Source organism: Natrix helvetica (assembly GCF_964273705.1).
Source record: "Natrix helvetica genome assembly, chromosome: 5".
Classification (NCBI taxonomy): domain Eukaryota; kingdom Metazoa; phylum Chordata; class Lepidosauria; order Squamata; family Natricidae; genus Natrix; species Natrix helvetica.
Window position 1 is genome coordinate 46,041,265 of NC_138551.1, and position 15,202 is coordinate 46,056,466.

Consider the following 15,202-nt stretch of genomic DNA (forward strand, 5'->3'; position numbering starts at 1 on the left):
AAACTGAGTGCTTCGCTTAGCTCACTTAATTATTCATATTGAAAACAAGTCTGGATGTGGGCCTTGGAGGCTTAGCTCAGTTAGTCAGATATGCAGGGAAGGTAGGCTTCCTTTGATTTTATGCCAGCTTTTGTAAAAGGTTTATATTGTAAAAATATAAGAGGGGAAGAAAGACTTTTGAATGTTGTGCTCTTCCTTTTGAGCAGTCTTATATAATTCGGGAATGTTATGACATCTCCCTGGCCAACATTATGGAGAATTCAAGTTTGCATTTTTAAAAACTAGTTATCAGAAAGATGGGCAGAATTGGTTGCTGTTCCTTATAGAAAGAGAATATCCACATAGACTCTGTTCCTCAAAATAAAAATACAGTCCATGAAACTTTCTGCACAGCTTCAGAGGACATAAAGCAATGGCTGCTGTTTTCCAGTGGTGTCTTTGTCAAGAACCTTTGTGCTTTGTTCAAGCAGCTGTCAGACCAACGCTTTCGAAGGCCCCTAAAGCTGTTCAGCCTGTCATTTATTGTTGTTCTTACACACACACACACACCGCGCTCACCAGTGGTGGGATTCAAATTTTTTTACTACTGGTTCTGTGGGTGTGGCTTGATGGGCATGGCAGGAGAAGGTTACTGTAAAATCTCCATTTCCTCCCGATCAGCTGGGACTCCTCGGGAGGCAGAGAATAGATGGGGACGGGGCCAGTCAGAGGTAGTATTTACCAGTTCTCCCAACTACTCAAAATTTCCTCTACTGGTTCTCCAGAACTGGTCAAAACCTGCTGAATACCACCTCTGACGTTCACCCTCTGTCCAGTTGCTAGTCCATGGCTAGTCAAAAAATACTGAGGTTCTCTCTAGAAAACTGGGTCATGGGGGCAACTGCAAAGTAACTAGTACCACAGAAACTCTTCTTAAATATTCCCTACTAAAGTAAATGTTGCAATATGATTCATCAGTTTTGTTATGGTCATTTTGCTTTTCAACTGCCAGAATGTAATGTAATGTATCCTTTACGTTACAAAAGTGTATTGGTGATAGATTGTATTAGTTCTCATACTTTAGGAAATTCTAATGTTCTCCATCTATATTGAGACTGCCACTCAGAATTCCAACACCATCATCAGAAAAGGGTCAGATTAGCTAACAATCCTAGCAACTGCACTCACACCTTTGGAGGGCACTAGGGAAGGCATAAATATATGAATCTTTTATATATTTAATATATGAGAACACAAACAGGGAGACCCTCCCACACATGTAGTAGCACTAGTAGTTTTGCAGAGATTCTGGAAACATTTCAGGATATTTTGGATAGGCAGATATTTGAAGACAATTTATTACTAATTGACAGGCAAAAAATATCTCGTTAGTTATTTCACTAAAGTTTTAAATTTTAATGAGAGTATTGACCATAGTTTATTGAGTAAACCACCATTGGCTGTATTCATGCAACACTGGGTGTCTTTGGGCCAGTCAGTCTCTCTCTGCCTAGATTGTTGTTGTAGCGGGGGAGGGGGGGGAGAAAGAGGAAGATATGTTGGATATATCCAATATCTGAGGGGTTGCCACAAAGAAGAGGGAGTCAAGCTACTCTCCAAAGCACCCGAGGAAAGGACAAGAAGCAATGGGTGGGAAGTAATCAAAGAGAGAAGCAAGTTAGAACTGAGGAGAAATTTCCTGGCAGTTAGAACAATTAATCAGTGGAACAACTTGCCTCCAGAAGTTGTGAATGCTCCAACACTGGAAGTTTTTAAGACAAGATTGGATAACCATTTGTCTGAAGTGGTGTAGGGTTTGCTGCCTAAGCAGGGGGTTGGACTAGAAGACCTCCAAGGTCCCTTCCAACTCTATTATTCTATTCTATTCTATTCATATGTTCACTGCCTTGGGTTGTTTGTAAAAATAATAAAGTTGGGATACAAATAAATAAAAATAAGCATGCTTAACCAAAATTATACAAACTATATTATGGCTTAATGCACTGTGCAAATCAGTCCTTTACCAACATTATTATGCAACATTAATTTGAAAGAGGAATTTTAAAAAATTAAGTGGTGGTCATTTTTAAAAGTAGTAGAAATGTAATCTTTCTTTTGAGTGGGAGACCCCTTATGCATGCCTACCTGGATAAAATTTCCATATAATTATCTTTATTTGTGTAAGCACCAATGACTTGTTGCAATCCTTTGGAAATACTCATTGTTTGGAATTCTCTCCGGTTTTTCTTTTTTGGGGTGAGTTTCCCACCACACTTAATAGGCTTGTCTTTTGCTTTAATCAAGAAGAAGTTTGAATAGCTACATTCCAATCCACAATAAGAAAGATAGAACAATCATAAGAACAATCTGAACAAAACAATAAATCATCATGCTTGAGGACAGGTTGAGCTTCAAGAGATATTCTTTCTTAACACCTTTTTAATTCCTTCCTAGGACATTTTAAGGAGTAAAACCCTAGCAAGAGGATAAAAATCTGCAGCTTACCAGCATGGCAGGAGCCTCAGTAAAAGTGGCAGTGCGGGTGCGTCCCTTCAATTCCCGAGAAATGAGCAAGGATTCCAAATGCATCATACAAATGACAGGAAACACCACAAGTGAGTAACTTCTCCGTCATTTTCTACTAGATACTTCAAATTGCATTTAAGCCTCTTTTCTTCCGTTTGTGATTGATATTAATCAAACAGGAGATGTGAAAAAGCTGTCAAAGCGATTTTCTAATTTACTATACAGATAGTAGAATAATTTAATCTTTTATTAAGCCAAGCATTGCTTTACCAAGCATTGTCCTGTGGTAAAAATACGTATGATAACTATTTTGATATGGTTGTTTCCATGATACCATTTCCTAATAATGGCAGGAAGTTGGATCAAATAGGAAACTGAAGCCTTTTTCTGCTTCATGTAGATTTGAATTTGAATTTTATTGAATTTATAGACCGCCCCTCTCCCCGAAGGGACTGTAACTGTTAGATACTTGCTTTAACCTCCGCTCCTTTCGTGTAAAGCTCAAGACCCACCTATTTCAAGTAGCTGGCCTGGCTCAACTTTGATCCCACTATATCGCTCCTGATGGGTTTTTTATTTGGGGTATTTTAACTGTATCTAATTATTTAGGGGTTTTAAATATTGTGTTTTTAAGTGTTTTTATTCATCAGCTCACCTCCTCTTTGTATTTGTATTTGTATTTGTATATGTATATGTATATGTCTTGGTATACGTTTTGTTATATGTATGTTTGTCTATATATTTATTTCCAATGTTTTATTGTACGCCGCCCCGAGTCCTTCGGGAGAGGGTGCGGCTAAGAAATAAATTTTTTTATTATTATTATTATTATTATTATTATTATTATTATTATTATTATTATTATTATTATTATTATTATTATTATTATTATTATTATTATTATTGACAGTGGTTTCCACCAATAGTTTAATCCTATTAGTCGAAGGGTCTGACAGCTCCCTATAAAAGGGCTGCTGTCAGACTCAACCTTTGCTGGATTGTTCTTACTTGTACTTCAATAAAGAGCTTTTGTTGCCTTTAGCCTTGTGTGCCTTTCCATTACATGATCTAAAAGTAACATTATGCAATGCTAAGGCATAATTTTGAATAATTGTATTTTCTACATAGAACAAAATGATCAAGTTTACTCTGCAATATTTGAAGAGAGAGATGGGGTAGAAACTCCTATCTTCTGGAAAGTCATTGGGAAGTTGTTGAAAATGAACCATTCTCCTTTGAACTGGACATTTTCCATTTGGCAAGCATAATGTTGCAAGGTCATTTAGAGTCTCCTCCCAGGCTTTACATTGATCAGTTAATTAAACATCAGCATTGGCATTAATATTGACACTAAATAATTGCTATTAAGGTAAACCATAACATCCATCCAAATTTGACATAATTGCGGTTCCTGCTTCTGAAGTCTTGCTACTTTAACTTTATGGTTTTTTTTTCTAATATGACAATTAAAGGGGACTTATTAATCCACAACTCAAGTGTTACATTTTGTAGAGTCTTCCAAGGTTGCACAATTATTAATTTGACTGTTGTAATTAAATAATCAATTCCTGATTGTAAAGCTCATTATCTGATCCTCTAAATAAATGTAACAAGCTTAACTCTGGAGAGCATTTAGTTCTTTGGTGATAATACTTATTTTCACCAAAAATTCGTCCTCTCCCCACCAGACATAGAAGAAGTAGGACAGGGCAGAAGAGTTGTGGGGCTCTTGATTTCTCAGTAAACCTCTTAAAATAATCCATTTTTAAGACAATTTAACAGGGTTGTTCCTGGCATCTGCATGTTAACCCCACAGACTACTGACCGCAGAACCTCCCCCACCTCTGCAGGACAAAGCATCTAGAGCAGAGGAAAATAGTCATTAATCCCTCCTAGTGGATATGAAAACACCTCCTTTTTGTATTTTTATGGGCTTGCAGTTCTGTCTCCTTAAGTCTTAGATAGAGAAGAAAGAAACATATTTGGCTCATCTGAGAACAGAGACAATCCCCCCCCCTTTAACCATTTTTTGGGGGTATTTATGGAAGATGAAGTATGTGTTATGTAGACAATCAGGCTATTGGGCTGGTAATCTACTATTGAAAACAGAGATGATTTACTAGGGTCCTTGAGGAGCTAAGTATTTAAATCTTTTGTATCCATGAATGGGGCATCTTAAAAAATAACTCTGCAGTGTTTCAATTTTGGCCTAACGAAGGCCCCCTTTCATTATATAAACTTACATATCGTAGTTTAGGACTGACGGTTATTGAACAGGAATTGTCCACCATGGCTGTGGAGCATAGGTGGAAGAAAAGGATGGGTACAGGAAGAAGTGCATCCTTGCAAGACTAAGGAGTGTCAGCACTGCAAACGCAAAGCTGTGTATGATTAATCTGCCAGCAGCCTGCATCATAAACTGCTCCTAGTCACAACTCCACCTGTACATAATAAGTGACTAAGGTACTTTGTCTTGGTAAAAAACGTTTTTTACTTGCCCAGCTGTATTTCAGCTGCTCGGTTATTTTAATGTATTTTTATTAAATTAGAAGTACAAGGAGTAAAAGGACACTAAGAGGCAGATTGTTCATGTTTTCATTCATACAGTACCCAGATTTTATATAAAGTAGACTGCTATTTGGGGAACCTAGCCTAGTTTCCAGATAACTTTCAAAATTCTCTAATTTTTTTTATTCTGGATCCCTACTTCTTAATAGGTAACTGTGGGCCAGAGCATCTGCAGAGCTTCTGATTCTGCCATTTAAACATTTTATTAAAATGTTAGGCATTCTTAATGCTATTTTGCTAAGTGCCAGCTGTTATAATGGTATACTCTTAAATCCTTTTTATGCCCATGATGGTTTCTTTTGATTGAATGTCTAGATTTTATGGCCAAGTTTCATCACAAGCTTTGGCATCTCACCTCTTCTTCTTTCCCTCTCTCTTCTCCCAGCTGCTGTAGGGACTGGACTTTTAGGTGTATTGTATAACAGATAGGAGTGGAGGCTGATAGAAAACAGGGAAATAAACAATTGAAGAAATTCTAGATTCATTTGTCTGCTTATCTGGCAGTTTTGAAGAGACAATAGAAATCTCTAGATTGTGGCCTGGCAATTCTATGTAGAGATTTATAAAGAAATATGATTACTTAATATTAGGCTGTGCCTAATATTAACTAGAGAAGACTATTAAATGTGTTTATGCAGTAGTGTGCTTCTGCTATGGAAGTTACCAATATTTTTGTTTACTATTTTAAATTTGTTAGACATGGGTATCAGTCAGAGGTGATATTCAGCTGGTTCTCTCTGGTTTGGGCCGGTAGCGGCAGCTGTGGGAGGCTCTGCTCACCTGCCCCAACGTAATGCACGACCTTCTGCGCATGTGCAGGAGGTGGTGCACATGTGCAGAAGGTGGCGCACGATCACATTTGCGAACCGGTAGGGAAGGTAAGTGAAATCCACCAGTGGTATTAGAATGTATGCAGATTTTGTATTGAAAAAAAAATAATAAGCAATATTAGGAAGCTGGAAAATAATTCCTATTATTTAGGGAGAATGAAGGGTATATCTATCTTGCAGTGGGGATATGGAAGCATAGAAAATACAAAAGCTGGAAGTATAATCAGGAAACAAACAAACAATGAAGTAAATATGCTGTTCACCAAACACTGAATCAAAAATTATCTACATATATGCCTGCAGATAACTGGCTATGAGACCCTCTAGTAAGTTAAACCTTCAGAAACCATTGGGATATTGCTGGTATACCATTTTCCCTGTTGCCAAACATCATCTCTGCTTCTGTTTTCCATTGCCAGCTTAGTAGTCGAGATCCCAAAGATTATGGTCCTTGGTGACTGTAACTTTCCTGGCAATGTTGAATCTGTGAGTTCAGGGCCTCCATTGCAATCAGGGACCCGTCACAAAGGATGAAAGGTCCAATGCTGTCTGTCTGCTGATTTGGGGTGCTTTTGGTTTTCCAAAGATTTCTGGGAGATGAAATCCTAGAAGCAATGACTGTGGTGCTCTTGGAGAAAGACAAGAGTGAATCTGATTGAACATCAGTAAGGCCTTTCTCTGGAGAAGATGGAGAACCTTCAGTGGAGAAGATGATAGCCCTGTATTCTTTAAGCTTAGCTAGTTAAGCAGGGGTGGACTGGTTTGGTTAGGTTTGGGCTTGTCTATGGTCTTGTCGACCATTCTGATTAATTTTTTTCAGATTCAACCAAGATTGGGTAAGTGTTGTTGGATCAGCTGGACTCATAGATAAGATTCTTCTGCAAAATATTGTTGTAATGAGCCTATTAAACTTTACAGTGAAAAATCAGAAAGAACATTGGTTCATAAAGTTATGGCTGTTGTTTGCACAATTATGTTTAGAATATGAATAATAAAATGAGCTTGAACTTTGGGTAAAGCCAAATGTGATTTAATAGATATAACAGAGGCCTAATAGGATCAGTTCCATGATTGGAATATAGCAGTTGAAAGATGCAATTTGGCAATTTGTTCAAAGGAAAACTAGAATAGGAAGAATAATATATTCATTCCTCTTCAGATATTCAAGTAAATGAGCTTGCCAATGCTACAGAGAACATCTGAGATAGAGAAATAAAAGCAGTGCTGCTTTTATTTATTTATCTGTTGATCATCCAACAACAGATGTGGATTATGCTTCTTACAGCTAATTTCAATATCTGAAAGAGGCATGATTAATTATCCCAACATCTGTTGGAGGACAAACTCTGCCAAATATGGCCCTTCCAGAAAATTCCTAACTTTTCTTTCAGCGTTTGGAGGAAAGGACAAAATGATCAGCGCATATGTGTGCCTCCCCCACACCTGCCCCTCCTGCGCATGCGCGGCAGAGACCCAAAGGCTAGCTGGCCGGTAGGAGGCGTGCGCACATGGGTGGCGGAACTGAACTGGGATGACAGCTCACGAGAGGGCGCTGCGTGCCACTTCTTGTACGCGTGCCATAGCTTCACCATCACGGCACTATCTGCTTGTTAGTGAGGTTTATCTGTGCTCTTAGGAACCTTGCTATGAGATTTTATATTTTATAAGACCCCAAATTACCATTTGGAGCTAGCTGCTGCCCTGCCTCCAAACCCGAGTATCAGAGGAAAGTAAGTTTGATGAGGAAAAACTGAAAAGTGATGAAGGAGAGTGCTCTGGGATTAGAGAAAGAAAACATCTTTCCCCCAACCAAAGTGGTTACTTGCCCTATGAGCCTGCACCATTAACCACAAAAGCACAGTAAAACACATTGAATTTTACCCTTGAAACTGTCATTAGGTATTTAAGGATTGACACTTTTAAAATACTGGTGCTACCAAGGACTACAAAAGGCTATGGAGTCCTTTTCTATCATATGATTTCAACATTTCCTCTCCCCGCCCCCAAATAAATTCTTAAGATGTGTTTTAGGAGTCCAAAAGTCTCCCTGTATCCTTTGTCTTTGCAGAGACTGTTATTCAACTATTAACATTGGTATTGCAGAGCCTTTAAGCCCTAGGTCACGGGTCTCAAACTGGCAGCCCGTGGGCCAGATGCGTCACCCGCAGGCCAAGCCACCCCAGGTCCGCAAAGGGGGAAAACGTTGCAAAAGTCACATGACAGCAATGTGACGTGGCGAGTTTGATACCCGTACACTAGGATAAGGTTGCATTCCTTTTAGATTCTAAATTTTGCCTATTAGAACAAATGGAATATATTCCAACATAACATATTTATGGGTTCATGACATGGGAGACCTCGTGCATGTGGATGATCAACAAGAGCTTTTTTTTTTAAATCTGGGAATAACTTGATAGCTCCACAATTTTTTAAGAACAGGACCTTTGCAGTATCTTTGCTTTGGTGGCCATGCTCACCATTTTGATTCCCCTTGGCAGTTTCCTTAGCAACTGCTGGTTTTTCAGAAAAGCTTATCATTAATTCACAACACCGGGCTGTTTTATTTGGTTCATTCCCTCTGGCCTTTATGAATGTATTATTATAAACACAGTTAATTCTCCAGCACTGCACCATATGTGAGAGAGGCCATTTTACACCCGGCAGATATAAAATAAAATGAATCACAACAAATAGCAAACCTGAGGGGAAGGAAAGAAGGAAGCAGTGGTGGTTTAGGGTTAGGTGCTGGATTGTGCAAGCAGAGTGGGAGAGGGGGTGGAAAGTTCACCCGATCCTGGCTTGGGACAAGGGGAGAGGAGGAACTGGCTACAACCCCCCAAAAAAACACCCCCAGGCGCAGCGGTGGCGGTGGGAAATAGCAGAGCCCGGATTGCACACGCACGCTTGTACCCTATAGTCACAATACTGTGGCCCAAAGGACAATAGAAAGACAATTCTGGATTGTATCAACAGATCCTGCACCAATCCTAACAACCCTGAAGTACTTAATGTTGTTCCAAACTAAACCTGGTCATTTCCCTCCGCCACTGCCCTGTCCTGCCGCCGCCACTGCCTTCTGCCGTTGCTGCCCTCTCCAGCATGCTGCCCCCGTCCCCATCGCGGCTGCAATGGCAGCGGCTTCAGGAGATGCTGGCCGGTGGGGAGGGGGTGCTAGGCTAGCGCAAATGTTTATCTGTGTGTAGGCAGGAGGAGGCAATTCTGTGGATGCATATGGCAAAGTGATGCAGGGCGAGCGTTGGAGTGGGCCGGTTCGGGAGCGTGGCCAGCTAGCCATCACTAATGGTTTGACGACCCATGCCCAATTACCACTACCAGTTCACCTGAACCAGTCCAAACTGAGAGCAACCCATCTAAGTAAGTAAGTAAGTAAGTAAGTAAGGAAGGAAGGAAGGAAGGAAGGAAGGAAGGAAGGAAGGAAGAAAGATGAGTTGGAAGAAGAGGATATGGTTGAGCAAATGCAGGAAAGCTCTTGCCTGCTTCATCTGAAGTAAGGGAAGAAAGAAATAATAATAATAATAATTTTTTAAAAAATAATTTTATTTGATTAGCCGCAACCCTCTCCCGAAGGACTCGGGGCGGCGTACAATCAAAACAGATAAAATACAGATAAAAACAAACATACATACATAAAGAACAAGGACATATACATGTGCATGGAGGAGGTAGACTCATAAGTGAAAGACAATTAAAAACACAATTTAAAATCCCATTAAATAAAATTACTGAATTAAAAAACCCATAGGAGCGTTATGAAGTGGTCTATCGGGTGCGTTTCAAGGTTTTGATAATAATCTTTAAAGCGCTCCATGGCTCAGGACCTAGTTACTTGCGGGATCGTATTCTGCCCCATACATCCCTGCGACCAATCCGCTCGCACAGAGAGGGCCTCCTCCAGGTGCCGTCCACAAGACAGTGTCGGGGGGCGGCGCCTAGGAGTAGAGCCTTCTCTGTGGTGGGCCCAGCCCTGTGGAATGACCTCCCTCCGGATATTAGGAATACCTCTGACCTCCGCTCCTTTCATATTAAGCTTAAGACCCACCTATTCCAAGCAGCTGGCCTGGCTCAACTTTGATCTAACCATATCGCTCCTGACGGGCTTTTACTGGGTATTTTAATTATATTTAATTATCTAGGGGTTTTTAAATATTGTATTTTAATTGTTTTATTTATCAGCCGACCTCCTCCTTGTGTATGTCTCGGTATATGTCTTTGTTATATGTTTGTTTTGTCCATATTTATTTCATATGTTTCATTGTATGCCGCCCCGAGTCCTTCGGGAGAGGGTGCGGCTAAGAAATAAATATTTATTATTATTATTATTATTATGATTGAGCCAGGCCGGCTATTTGGAATAGGTGGGTCTTGAGCTTTACACGGAAGGAGCGGAGGTCAGTAGTGGTCCTAATATCCGGGGGGAGGTCATTCCACAGGGCTGGGCCCGCCACAGAGAAGGCTCTGCTCCTAGGCGCCGCCCCATGGCACTGTCTGGTGGACGGCACCTGGAGAAGTCCCTCTCTGTGCGAGCGGATGGGTCGTAGGGATGTATGGGGCAGAATACGATCCCGCAAGTAACTAGGTCCTGAGCCATGGAGCGCTTTAAAGATCGTAATCAAGACCTTGAAACGCTAATTTCTTCAAGGGTGACCAAAGGCAAAAGTCGTGTGGGTTTGGGATTTCTTTTTGCCTCTAGCAGCAGAAAAACAAGATAATTGCTTTGTGTGAACAACTTCAGCAGTTGTTTCTTGTGATCTGTTTTTAAAGTTAAAAAAGGGTTTTAAAAGATACAAGGAATATTTTCTCTGTTCACCTTGGATACCACTTGGAATTGATATATCAGATGGATTCTCTGGTTACCCTTGTTTAAATAATCATTTTTTTGAACATTCATTCTATCAAAAAATTTAAACAATTGAATGTTGGTTCGAGGCTCTTGTCATTGCTTCTGGAGTCATACCCTTGGAGTCTCTGATTTGGTTGAAGACAAATACAAAGCAATTGGCTACCTTTTTTAATTCACCTGTACTTTTGGCTCTTCCCCAGATGGAAAATTTTGTTTCTTACCCTTCAGATTGATAAGAATGTATATCAGTGGTGATAAGGGATGCCAAATAGTCATATTTTGTATGTGTGTCTCTCTCTGTGATATCTTTGTTTGCTATTTTGAAAAATTGTTGAATGATTAAATTCACCCCAACGTTGGTCTCAAACCATAGTTCAGATAAAGTTTTATGCTTTATTTCTCAGAGTTCTCACATATTTTGCCTCAAACCACTGCAAAATTGGTCAATAACTTCAAATTATAATTAAGAAAATACTGAGAATCCTTTATTACTGGAGATTTCCCCAATCTAATGAATTTTAGATGTTTTGGGAAAGCTGCTGCCCTCCCAAATTAAAGTTGAAATTAAAGTTGTATTTTTCTGACATCTTCAATTTCCAGAAAGTGCCAGGAGAGAAAGAAGGTTGGACCAAGCTGACATGAAGCATATAACTATGCACAATATTTTTATTACTAATGTGAACTTTTTGGAGGTATGGAAATAACTCCAAGTGTGAATAAGTGGGACTGCACCAACCATTGTAAGAATCTGTCAGCTTCTGAGTAGACCAGACAGGAACATGACAAGATGAGCTAATTCTACTTCATTGTAAGGCTACATTAACAGAATCTTTCAAGTCAGAAAGTACAAATCTCTCACCATCCCTCGCTAGGCAGCATCTCTTTCCCTTATCTCTCAAGGTCATTCCCACATAACATTACAGAGTCTGATCACAGTTACTATTAGCTTGCTTGTATTTATCTAGTTTAGTGGTCACCAACCAGTGGTCTGTGGACCACTGGTGGTCCATGAGAAAATTTTGGTGGTCGCAGACAAAATATTTGCATTTTTTACATTGCACTAAATACTATTTATCTTTTTTTTTAAAAAAATCACATTAGTGGTCTGCGGGATTTTAAAATTATGAATTTAGCGGTCCCCGGGGTCCAAAAGGTTGGTGACCCCCTGATCTAGTTCATGCATGAGACAAGGGCATGAAAATTGTATTTTATTTCTAAGTGTCATATTCACAATGGTTTCTACACCAGGAATTTATTGTTTATGGGTATGCATGCTCTGGATTGATTGGTAAATAAACCAGTTAGTTTTGTCAAGCCTCAGTTAGCACAGAAAAAGATAAGATGGGGAAAAATATTTATCTAGCCCTCTCTGGAGATGTTATTGGGCAAATGTGGACATGACTCTGGAAGTGCTATTTACATTCTTAAAGCTAGATTGCAGTTGACAATGCTTCTGTATGTCCTGGATTTTAAAACAACACTGCCTTTTTTACTTTTAATTGTTGCTATCTTTATATGCTTTCCTCTGTATCCCTTAGGAGGCATGTGTGTGTGTGTGTGTGTGTGTGTGTGTGTGTCTTTGTCCTTTTCTTTTTCTTCTTTGAAAATGAACCTGTCACTGGTGCAGTGGAGTCGACATAATGAAAAGAATGTCTAATTTGAATGATGCATCATCTTCCTATTAAATTGTAATTCTTCACTCCATACATCTTATTCTGAAAGGTCATCCAAATTATGTATAAAATTATGGAGTTGCTTCTTTTTTAGTCTGGCCATTATTCTGTGTTTCGTGCCTCCTCTGTTTAAAATGCAGTAAACAATTAAGAGCGATTGACAGAGCCAAGTCAGTTCTTAGATTGCCATAGTAACATTCTTGACATCAGAGGAGAAATGTGTGCAGAATTCTAAAGTGTGCATACGGTGCACCAAGACGCAAACATTTAGTGCTTGAATGCCTCTCAGTCCTCATTACCATTACTTCTAAAATCAAACTGCTAGAAACAGTATCAGAACTGACGATTGGCTTATTAAGACTGCTGCTCTAAGATGCTTGCACTGACCCATTCATAACTAGGATTCCCAACTGCCCTCTTTCAAGAATATTAATAGAAGATATAAAGATTGAACTTGGAACCTTATGCATGCAAATAATGCACAAATGGAAACTGTTGGCTGTAGCCTTATTCTGGTGGCAATGAGAGTGCACTCTGCAATAGACTGGAGTTACCTTTAACATTTATGCAAAGTGGGCATAAGCAGAATTTGGGACAAGAGGAATTATGCTTTTTGGAAGAAAGTTTGGGGAGTGTCTTTGTTTTTTTCCCTAAATATGTTTGCTTAGAAGTTCATTCACTTTCCACAAATATTCTTATAGACTTAACAAATACATTAAATAAATAATGGGGATGCACACATTTTTCTTATCCCTTGCTATGTTCAATTGTTTTACTAAGCATTCAGTTTATTTTCTTCTAAGTTTTGCTTTTTAGGCTATGCAAAACATGTCGTACATAAACCATTTTCTGCATGGAACAGTTGTTTTTCATTGATGAATGTTCAAACTGAAACATGCAGATTTCTTTCTGAAATGTTTTGCGATAGGGAATAGGAAAAAGCCATGCATATTAACAGTGGCAAGCAGCAGCTAAAGGGGTTATTGAAGGAAAGACACTGGGAAAAATGAGGGAGAGGGGAGAAACTAGTTAGATACCAGTACATCACACTTATAGTCAAATTGGCGGCTGCTATAACTGCTACCGTCCTCGCTTCAAGTGCAACATATCCAGCTGGCCTGTACTCCCCTTCCCCACCAACCTTTCTGGCACCTGCCTTTTCCTATCTCCTTTTAGCTGTCGTCACAAATATCTTTATATTAAATTGATTTTTCCAACATCGTTAGATGACCATCCATCTCAGTAAAGCCACAATTTCTTAAGTATTACATAACTCAAATTTGGTTTGGGTTATATTATACTTTGGTTTATGAAGAGCTATTGCTTATTCTTATTTTTCTATATTATGCAAAATGCTGTTTAATTCAAAAAGGAATATTGTGATTGATATCCCTGTCTATGTTCTAGGCTTATTTTAGAACCAATTTATCATTCCTCATTTCAGAATATCAAGAAACTGTGCCATTAGTATTTGTCACCTGTTTTTAGAAGTGTTTCTAAGAACTGATAGATTTCTCCCAGGCAGGCTAGATTGGAAAAAAATAACAAGCCCACAGTAATTTAAGAACATCTAACAAAGAATTTGAAGAACTAAGATGACTTAATGAATTAATTCCACTGATCGTAGTGTATCAAAAGGGGGTCCTATAAATGATAAATTCGGGGTTCATTTGTTGCACTTCCTTGTGGCCGCAGTATGCAAAATGCTGGATGTCCCCTTCTCTATCCATCTGTCTTTTGCTGTGATGATGGTCAGATCTGATTCCCAGTTTTTCCCATGAGTAAGTGAAAATCAACCCTCCAAAAGTCACAAAAAAGCATCATGGGCTGCATGTTCCCAAGAGCTTCAATTCTATCTTAGACTCCTGATATAGAAGTCTTGGTGTTACTTTTCCATATGTTTTCAAATGAAATGTTCTCTCAGGCAGAGAAAGAAGATCACACGTCACCGGGGCATTGATAGGGCTGATGCAAGATTTTTATTGTTTCACTTGGCTAATCTGAGAGTTGTATCCTAGCATCTTTTGTAACATTACAAAGGCACCTCACAAATTATGAACATCCCTACAAAAAAGTTGGCAGTAGATAATTTTACACTTGTCTCGTAGTACCTAATCCTAGATGCAATAGACCAATATATCACTTTCATTCTTTCTGACTTGAGAGTTGTTTTCTCCCCATCAGCCAAACAAACCGAACATAGGTAATATCCATTTAAGTTAGTAAGTATTCTTCATTTCAAGTAACTGAAATATTCTTTTGAAATCATGCAAAATAGGTATAGGAAGTTGGCAGCCCTCCCATTAGCAATTCAATGCCCGCAGGGTGCCTCTTCCCCACTTCTGTTACCAAAAAAGGCATTAGAGAAAGTTGGAGTCTCACATAAAGGGCTTTCAAAGAAAAAAAAAAGGGAGGAATTATTAAAAGAGTAAGGCACTTATACCTTGCCTTTGTCTTCTATGGTATAAATTTCATAGGTAGCTAGACAGTTGCAGATACTGTATATACATCATGAGAAATTCCAGCAGATGATAAAAAGTGGAAGAGATACCTGGCTACTTTTGATCTCTGATATACAAAAGCTAATTAAATATCATTATGTCTAAATTTTTCTGAACCTAGTACCTTATTTTTTTCCCTATTACTTTTCCAGTAAAAATAAAGAAGAACCTATCCCAAATATATCAACAAATTAAAAAGTGATCTTGTGATCTTTCATTATTATATAATTAATCAAATAATTGTTAGATATATTATATTACAAG

At 38.9% G+C, this 15,202-nt stretch overlaps 1 protein-coding gene across 7 annotated transcripts in view; it reads left to right on the forward strand.

Moving 5' to 3' along the window:
• The window catches only part of KIF1A (kinesin family member 1A), a 106,887-nt gene that overhangs the window by 18,229 nt on the left and 73,456 nt on the right, over positions 1–15,202 (forward strand). For all 7 annotated transcript variants that reach the window (XM_081955630.1, XM_081955634.1, XM_081955633.1 and 4 more), the window contains exon 2: positions 2,434–2,594. In XM_081955630.1, coding sequence (XP_081811756.1) covers positions 2,489–2,594 — 106 coding nt within the window. In that variant the 5' untranslated portion in view covers positions 2,434–2,488. The remainder of the gene's footprint in view (positions 1–2,433; positions 2,595–15,202) is intronic.